Raw genomic sequence first — 9,374 nt, 5'->3', positions numbered from 1 at the left:
GATAATTGTGATTAAAACGGCATCTGAAGGCTGAAGATAAAGAGTACACATACTGATGAATTAACAGTTGACAGAGCTGCACATCACAGGACCATTGAGAAGAGTGTTTAAGCTTCATTATTCAAATGTGTTAAGTGATTTTTTTTCAGCAAATGGGTTCTCGCATGACACTTTAGCAGATTTTAATACACTGACATACAAAACCAGCAACTTCAGTTCACTGGAAACAGTTTCTTTTTAATTTACCATAAAAAGGCAAAATAGACTCTTTCACTGTAATGTTATAGCTTTTAATATTCCTGAGCTGCATTTTAGAAGCAAAAGTATTCTTAAATGGATTTAATAAGAGACACTGCAGCCTTATTTTCCAACACCACAAGTAAAAATAATTTAGCAAGAAGGCCCCTTTATCAAAGACAATGGCTACCTCTGTATGTACCTGAAAAAATGCTTCAAGTGGCTCTACACCACCTGAAGTAGTTACAAAGCCAAATATGTCAACAAAATACCAGAAAAACTTTTCAACCATTTTAACATTGCTTCTTACTTCCTACATCAGTGCACCTCTCTTCCATGGAAAGTAGTATTATACCAACAGCATTACATGCCAGAGTAATTCGGGCACCAAAGCTTGGCACCCTACAGACGTATGAAGGAATTACAGCAGTTTAAAAAAGATATCCTGTGTATCTCTATAGTCAGTTTTAAGAACTATGCAAAAGTCCTGCTATGCATCTCAATCAGCAAAAACTCTACTCTGTTAAAAGTGATTTAATTGAATGCAGCAGAAAGCATTTTAAATCAAATATGTGTGAAAAGGCTTGTCACATCGGGAGTTCCTCTAACTGGCACCCAGTACTTCTCAAGCCAAAGCAGGTGATAATAAAAACTAAATTGACTAAAATTAAGGTTTAGAAAACTGAAAACCAAGAAAACAGGTTGGCTTTTAGCACTGTAGGAACTCGAGCACAAGCACAAGTGGTTATACCTGTACATTGTGGTAGAAACCTAGAAAGAGACAACAAAGCATGAAGGAACGTTAAAAAAATCAGGCATCTATCTTCTTGACTTCAGGGACTAGATGAAATTAACCACTGGTTGAAACAAGTGTTTTCTACAGCAGTCACACCGAAGAGGTCTCGTTTACAACTTTCTGGCCTTTTTGTCCAGCCACAGCTTCTCCAAGAAGCCAAGGCCTCCACTACCCACTCAAGTACTCCTTTGCTTACTCAGTGATCTCCGGTGCCTCCACCTCCTGCTCACACTTCTATGACTACGACTTCTTTCTCGTCTGTCTCGTTTACGTTCCCTACTGCGTGTTCTTCTGCAACGTGAACGTCTAGGGCTTACACTTCTTCGACGAGGACTATGGCTTCGTCGAGGACTGTAACTTCTGCTAGAGTGTCTATAATACCTCCTTTCTTTCCTGTGCTTTTCATTCTGGTAACTCTCATCTCTTCTGTGCCTGTTCCTCTCGCGTTTACCCTTACTCTCATCAGTGTTTACGCTGCTACATGACCGGCTCTTTCTCCTTCTTGGCTCTGTGCTATGTTTGTGCTGCTCACAGCGCAAGTCCTTCCTGCAAGTATTCTGGTCAGAGTTAGAGAGGCTCTTTTGTTGCTGGTTACTGACAGGAAGACATGAAAGTACCCCTGAACTTCTTTTCTGAGGACACCTCTCAGAGTTTGTGGTATGAAATTTCTGACCTTCTTTGACATGAACTTTGTCATTAATATTGCCATTCAAGTACTTGCATTGAGCGTTTACATTTTCAGAGGCTGCAATGTCACCTTGAGAGCTGGAAGCCAGTTTGCTTGTAACAGCCTGTCCTGAGGTAGAAGTGATGCAGCTGGAAGACACAGTGTGTGGAACACCACTAGGGGTTTTCAGCACATCAGACTGAGATGCTTCAGTTTCTTCTTTGCTTTGATTAATTGCATCCATTTTCTTGCTCAGAAGATTGTTCAGTAGTTTTTCCCTCAGTTCCTTTTCTTTTCTCTGCAACCCCAGTGCTCTTTCCTTTTCTTCTTCCACGCGTTTCAGTTCAGCCTCCTGGAGCCTTCGTCTCTCCTCTAGCTGCTGAAGACAAATCCTTTCTTCATTCTGTTCTTGCTCCAAAAGCTTTACTGTCTGAAAGATAGTCAAAGGAAAGAGTAAACAAAAAAATATTTGTAAATCTTGTTCACACTTTCAAGTTATACCATAATGTAAAAGCAGCAATTTGGCAAGAAAATAAAATATAACAAACTGAACCATCCTGCCAAAAAATTACTGTTTCTTTCTTAAAGGGAAAGAAAATACAAACAAAAAAACCGCACTAACACAAAACTGCTGTTAGGCGAGACATCAATAATCTCAAACTATTGACGTCCACAAACTCTGAGTGTTATGTTTCTCCCATCTGTTTGACAAGGCAAAACCAAAGCTTGGTCTTTATGGTTCCCTGATATGATGAAAGTAACACATAAGCTAGAACAACAAGTGATATTTGAAGTATTAAAATGTATTTATCAGGGCTAGCACTTGAAGGCTTCAAATTTAAAACATTAATTTCTCTTAGATTATTGCAATCTGTGGTTCCTAGGTGACCTTACAGTGGGCCCATAAAAACCAAATGGGTCCAAATAATTAAACACATACATTAAGCAGAAACTGATTCTCATTTTTTCAACCACTTTAGAAACTCATGGTCCTGAAAAAGAAGGTTCAAACTTTTTTCTTTTATTCTGACCCAGACAGGCTTAGTGTAGACTTCAAAACTGTAGGAGTGAAAGAAACACGCTGCTCTATTTGATCAGATGACCTTTATGTTTCACAGCTGCTAAGTTACAAAGCCTGCAAGAAGTATTCCTCCCTTTTATTAGCATGTAACCGACCACACAGCACTGTATGAGGTCAAAAACTCTCCTGAGGTACACTGGCATCAAGGAAAAATACTGTTCTTTGGCACACAGTTTTTCATTTCTACAGAAAATACTTGACATACATTACATTACACCCTAACATAACCTCATCCAAATCTTAGGCAAATGACATCCTGCTTCAGTGAAAAATAAAAATATTGTTAGATGATCTAACATTCAAAACCTTATCTGACAGCACTTTTCCTACAGAAAAGTCATTCTGCACATTCTCAAACATCAATCAATGAAAGCTCATTCTCTGAAACAGCAAAGAATAGTTAATGGAACTGCTGAAAGCCAGACAGGAAACAGATTCAAATTAGAATGAGGAGCCCTGCACCTTTACCCTCTGTATTTAGTTCACTTCGTCATGCTTATACACTCTTTTACTACATTTAAGAGCACTCATGCCAATTAGTTTACAGATAAAAAATGCTACTTAGGACTTCAGGTTTAAGTTCATTCTTCCATTTACCTATTTGTGCATATTTTACCAAGGGAGAAATACAGTTTCATTGCACTTTTCTGAATTTTTGATCCAAGAAATAGTATCTGAAGTACTAAATCTGTTGTTTAATGAACAGAACTCTCTGCCCCCTCCCAAGTCAGTAAACGGCTTTGTTCTGCTGGATTCTTCATTAGCTTCCCAAATAAATATTGAAGTTACCTTTGCTCTGCTTAGCAGTTCTGCAATTAGTCTAATAGACTGAAGATTTCTTTGAGCTAACAGGAGCTTTCTCTCTTCTAACTTTATCTTCTCTTGCAGTTTTTTCTGTTCTTCAGCTTGAAGCTTTTCAAGTTGCTTTTTGTTTCGTCGAACTTCACGATCTTTCTGTTTCTGTTCCCTCTTTCGCAACTTTTCTTCTCTTTTTCTCTCTCTCTCATATTCTTCAAGCTCTCTCTGCTTCCTAGAAAGAGATTAACATTTTTACCTTATCCAGGGCAGGTACAATTTTAGACTTCTACTCTATGTAAAAGTGTATTTTGTACTTTAAGTAAATTTGTTTCTACGTAAAGCTTTTGATTACTGGAAAACAGAAGTAGAAAACAGTGAAAATTTTCATCATGAGTTGTGGTAGCAAACAATCCTCACCCTGCCAATATTTTAAAACAAATTGGGATCCAAACATAAAACATGGCTACAACAGAAATATTATTTTTTTAAACCAGTTCAACCAGAGATAATAACACATCAGGCAACCGGGCAGTGAATCATCACAGTGAGAAAACTACCAAGCCCATGAATGTGTGCAGGAGCTGGTGGGGTTTTTTTCAGTCACAGGGAAAAAACGGTAGCTTCCATGAAAGGCCGAGGGCTTCTAGATCAGGTGTCAAATGGCACAGTTTTTAGGAAATTGAGTATTTTTGCAATCCGTGGCTCCTACTAGATGACCTAGTGAGAATTTATACACATCAAGGCAAATGGACACCGCACAACCTCTGAAACATTTTGCTCCTTTTTTGTTTATATTCTGAATAGTAAATGTCTTATGACATTTACACCCCTATATATTTTCTTAAAATGTCACTGTTAAGGTATGCTTGTATCTCATGCCTTTCCAGGAAAAGGACTGAAGGATACAACAAATAAGCTTTACAGTATCAAAGTATTCTAGTAGTAGAACTAGTGCATTATTTTCTGTTCTTCAGTTATAACGCAGATTTTTCCATCACAGAATGACTACACACTATCTAAACTCCCAGCTCTTGGAATTACAGTTAGCAGGGAAAAAAAAAAACCACCAAAAAAGGTGTAAAACACTTTCTCCAAATGTCATAATCCCTGATTTGATTCCTCAAAAGGAACACAACATTCTCAGTTTTAAGTGTTTCACTTTAGCTACAGAAGTAGAAGTTGAAAGCCAACCTGTGTATAGTTATTTTCTATTTGCCAATGCTGATACAAGGAGCAACTACAGTTTTGTTATTGCTCAGTTTTATTTTTAGGAATCAGGCATAAGTGATAAATACCTTTCTTCTTCTTTTTTTTTTTCTTCAGCTTCTTTCTCTTTACGTTTTTGTTCTTCTCGCTGTTTTTCAAGCTCTTGAAGCTTTTGCCTTTCAAGCTGACGCTTCTTAATTGATGCATCACTGAGGTGTTTTGTTGAGTCAAAAGAAACCTTTACAGCATACAATTGAAAACAGTTTTAACAAGTAGACAGGGGAAAAAAAAATAAAATAAATCCCTGACAACCTGCACAATCTCCAACAATTTTAATCTAGCACAAAACTATCCAAAATGCAATATAAGTAAAATCAGAAATATAAAACCTTTTCTGAAACAAAGGGAACTTCTCTCTGTGCCCAGAGCAAGTACAGAGTACCATAACCAGATAACTGGGAACTAAATGCTAGCACACATGAACAATCAGGTGCCAGTTTACACCTGTATATGTGTCTGACATTAAAAAGTAAACCCTAGTGCGGTTTAGGCCCTGGCTGTCCAATGCTTTCAATCTGTCAGAACAGAAACATACAGAACTCTTTCAACTCCTGTATGCTGTTAAAGACTGTAGAGCACTAGGTAAAAATGAGCCTAAATAAAGGCCTTTCTTTCTGTCTAAAACCGTGATCTTGAAATTCAGCAGAAGGAACAGTTCTCCAACATTCTGCACCTGGTTTAAGCAAGCGCCTCCACATCAGTCCTAACACCAAGATTCCCAAATTGAGGTACACTGACCTGAAGCAGTAAGTCAGTGACTGGGAACACGAAAGAAAAGGATGTTACACACATCTGAGCACTGAGACCTGGGAAAACGCTCAGCTTATAGGACATATGAGCACACCTTGGCCATGTCTATCTGCATGCTGGAACAGGACACCAGGGCTGGTGTCCTAATCTCCCATTCTAGGTACCACCTGTGTGCAGGCAGGAGGATCTATGATACATTTCCACAGGTCCATGGTCATGAACCATGGTGCAGAGAACAAGTAGCACATACTCTGTAGTTTAATTCACCCAGCCTCTACATAAAATGGTATTTCACCAACAGGCTAGAAGGACAGGCAAGGTGTGACCTTACATGAAAGAGATCTTATCCTGACTGCACAGTTGCAAAGGCAGCCCTCTCTCTTTCCTATCAACCCCCAGGACAGCTGCCAGCAAGGCACGCTTCCTTCCACACAGCCAAACTAAATTTGGGAACCCTGATCCCCTGCACGTGACACTTTTGAGTTTCACATCCCCTTGAAAACCTTGAGGGTCAAGGTACAAACAGCTTCCAACCAACAACCTTTGACAACAACATAAAAGATTACAGTATTTTAGTTATACCGACTAAATATTTGCATGTTCCCACATTACACACAGGAATACTCAAGCTTTTTTCTGAAATCCACTTTCTGATTTGGTGAATGACTACTGAGCATATTGAAACAGATCTGCAAACATTTTACTCAGCCGATACATTCGTGCACAGACCACCTACAAATATAGTGGAGCAAGTTTTCTTCAGGTCATGCTTTCAAAGATACTACATCTGAACAGACTGTCTTGTTCTCTCCTGTCATAGCTGTCTTTTCTAAGACAATGAGGTTACAAAAAAAATAGATCTAGAAAATTCAGTATGTAAATATTATGCATGATGAAGGCTGCATTTACAGCAAACTGTGCTTCAGATAAATGTTATCACTTAAATTTTTATGGGGCCTTTCTGTATGTGAAGCACACTAATGATTAACTGTGTCTTCCCCAGGCTGTACCAGCCATATGCTATTGAACTTCAGAGTTCTGACACTTGTCTGGTGGACCTCATGATGAGTGCAGGAACCAAACACAGAGGTTGTGAAATTCTCCCCAAATCTTTCTATCTGTAGTGAACACAAGAGAAAACAATGTGCTTTAAAGTCAGCCTTCTGGTGAAGTATGTCTGAACTTATTTAAAATTCTAATTCTGAACAACAAAATACGTAAACACATATTGCTTTCTAAAAACTATTCAGCAGGTCATGTTTGCATACTTGGTCCTTCCATCAAGCAGTTCTTTCTAGAACTGTCTCATTAAAAAAGAAAAGCAACACCACCTCCCCCACACGCTTTATTCACAATTTAACACCACCTCTTTCTTGCATCATTTCCCTTTAAATATTATCTTATACCTGCTCCATAAAACTACGCTTGTGCTGTTAGTGTTACGTGTTGTCATCACTACAGTATACAGACGTAGGTTTTAAGCACTAGGGACATAACAATTGCACTTGGTTTCTCACAAAAAAAAAAAACCAAAAGCTTGCAGTTTCTCACCTTTATATTGCAAGCCACTGCTTTTCCATCATCACCTTTATACATGAGCTTCATCCCTCGCAGGGCATTCATGGCCTTAATGAAACCTGCATACTCTTGATACTGAACATAAGCTTCAAAATTTAAATGGCCTCCAAAACTGAAAGTGTGAAAATTCCTGCCAGTCATTTCTTCTCTGTACGGGTCCAGCATGGGTATGTCCACATTACGTATTTCTCCAAAGTTCCTGAACACTTTTATAAGGATTTCTTCACTTGGCTTTTCAGAGCCAGAGTCCTTTGCTGCAAACCACTTACAAGGTAAGCCCTCTAAGTGAATAGTATCTGGCCTTTCCCCAGGCAAAGTTTCATTCATATCTTTTGCATCGCGGAAAAATGAGTCCCAGTCATGCCTGGTTGGAAAGTCAATCTTGTATTCTGCAGCACGGACTTTCAAAATGTCAGAGAAGCCACTCAACTTTATTGTTTTGCCATCGAGGCATGCCAGGAAGGATTTAACCAAACTTTTATTTTCAACCTCTCCTTCAAACCGGATGAAATCCATTGTGCTTTTAGAAATCCGCAGAGTGGAAAACTGATGAGTTTGCACCATCCCTTTCAATCTTTCCATCACTTCCCAGTTTGAAATGGATTTTCCTGGTTGTTTCAGCTGAGGGAGTGCCACACTGATGGTCATTTTTGTAATGGGTTTAAGGTATAACCCACAGGGAGCACAGAGCTCTACAGCTTCTGATGTATCATGAACTATTGTTGCAGCAGCCATAACACAGAAAAAGCATAGGATAAAAGAAATAAAAGATGCGAGTTTAAGTCAAAGGCCAACACCAGTCAAACAAAATAGCCCTTATCCGTAAATAATTGAATTCTTTGGCCATTTAACCAATCCCAAGTTAAAACAATGTCTCTTAATACAAGAGTCAATTACAGAGTTAAAACTGAGTAATACAAACATCTTAAATTACTTTATGACTACTAAAGCCTTTAAGTAATAAAACCTCAGTAAGGCCTCCGGAAAAAAAAACAACAAAAAAAAAAAACAAAAAAAAAAAAACAAAAAAAAAAAAAAAAAAAAAACAAGAAGCTGATGACAATCTTAGGGACACGTGAAGTTGGTATGTGATCGCTCAGAAAGCAGCTACCCTTTCTCAGGAAGGAAGGGACTGGCAGAGCAATGTTACACCGCTTTGAAGTCTACATAACAACCAGGAAACCCCAGCAGGCCGGCGCCGAGGCAGAGCCCAACTCCTCCAGCAGGAAGCCTTGGAAGGTGTCTGAAAGGAGAGAAAAACACTCCTTTTATTTAAAGGCCTGAAGCCCCACCACCCTCCCTCGCAGCAGCCGCAGCAGTAGGAGGCGGGGAAGCGCCGTGACCCGCACCGGCGCCACCGACCACCACCGGCTGCGGGAAAGCCGCCAACTGCCCCTGGTGAGAGGAGCCCAGGCGGCGGGGCGAGAACCCGGGGACACGCCGCCGAGAAAGGCCCCCCGCCCCGAGCGGGACGTGCCGGGCAGCATTACCAGTACCCTTCTCCTCCTGTACGCGTCCCCGGACCACCAGAGCACTGCCCCCTGCCCACCGCAGGGATCCCACCGGCGCCCGACCTCACCGGCATCCGCTGGGCTGGCTCCGCCGCCGCTGCCTACCCCAGCCCCTGCCACTCCGCGCCGCCAGGCCTCTTCCGCTTCCGCATAGCGGAAAACTCCCCAGCCGGCAAGGGGCGGCAACGCTCTCTATGGTAGCGATCTCTATGGTAGCGGCGCTCCAGCGGCGCCTGGCGGCGGGGCGGGAGCGCGGTGAGGGCTCTCCGAAAGGAGTCCTGCTGCTCCGGGCAGCACGGGCTGTCCGTCAGGCGCACACGGTGCTCGGCGCTGTCAGTGTGCGTGCACCCAGCAGATGCGAACGGGGCTGCTTCCCGGTGGGGCACTTTTAGATTTAGATTAAATAGAAGGAGGAAGTTATTCAGTATGAAGGTGATGAGGCGCTGAACAGGTTGCCTAGAGAAGCTGTGGCTGCCCCATCCCTGAAAACATTCAACTCCAGGCTGGATGATGCTTTGAGCAACCTGGTCTAGTTGAAGGTGTCCCTGCCCAATGGTAGTGGGGTTGGAACTGGATGAGCTTTAAGGACCTTTCCAACCAGGTCCCATCACTTGAGAAACCAAGACTGCAGTAAGTAGCCTTTAACGGCAGGCTGGTGCTAGCCGCTGTGTGGAAATAATGACTGTAAAA

At 41.2% G+C, this 9,374-nt stretch overlaps 1 protein-coding gene across 2 annotated transcripts; it reads right to left on the bottom strand.

Annotated features, from left to right (window-relative positions):
* Nucleotides 1–216: 216 nt before the first annotated feature.
* On the bottom strand, nucleotides 217–8,880 carry AKAP17A (A-kinase anchoring protein 17A). Of its 2 annotated transcripts, XM_062628678.1 has the most exons (6): nucleotides 8,753–8,880; nucleotides 8,285–8,416; nucleotides 7,147–7,889; nucleotides 4,875–5,023; nucleotides 3,571–3,811; nucleotides 217–2,130 (listed from the first exon to the last, which is right to left on the bottom strand). In XM_062628678.1, the coding sequence occupies exons 3-6, from the start codon at nucleotides 7,819–7,821 to the stop codon at nucleotides 1,210–1,212; spliced, it is 1,986 nt and encodes a 661-aa protein (XP_062484662.1). In that variant the 5' UTR covers nucleotides 7,822–7,889; nucleotides 8,285–8,416; nucleotides 8,753–8,880; the 3' UTR covers nucleotides 217–1,209. The 2 variants fall into 2 exon arrangements, with proteins under 2 accessions (XP_062484662.1, XP_062484661.1); XM_062628677.1 differs by having other exon boundaries at nucleotides 7,147–8,416.
* Nucleotides 8,881–9,374: the final 494 nt, after the last annotated feature.

The sequence above is a fragment of the Pezoporus occidentalis genome, unplaced genomic scaffold (genome assembly GCF_034315485.1).
Source record: "Pezoporus occidentalis ecotype Australia unplaced genomic scaffold, CSIRO_AGI_Poc_V1 ctg32, whole genome shotgun sequence".
In the NCBI taxonomy this organism is placed as follows: Eukaryota; Metazoa; Chordata; class Aves; order Psittaciformes; family Psittacidae; genus Pezoporus; species Pezoporus occidentalis.
This window is presented reverse-complemented; position numbering and strand designations above follow the sequence as displayed.

Excerpts from the sequence above, each read along its gene's own strand:
- AKAP17A (XM_062628677.1), bottom strand. The coding sequence starts at position 7,908 with ATGGCTGCTGCAACAATAGTTCATGATACATCAGAAGCTGTAGAGCTC. Across the intron at positions 5,024-7,146 it reads CAGTGGCTTGCAATATAAAG|GTTTCTTTTGACTCAACAAA; the intron begins GTGAGAAACTGC and ends TATGCTGTAAAG. Across the intron at positions 3,812-4,874 it reads AAAAAAAAAGAAGAAGAAAG|GAAGCAGAGAGAGCTTGAAG; the intron begins GTATTTATCACT and ends ATCTCTTTCTAG.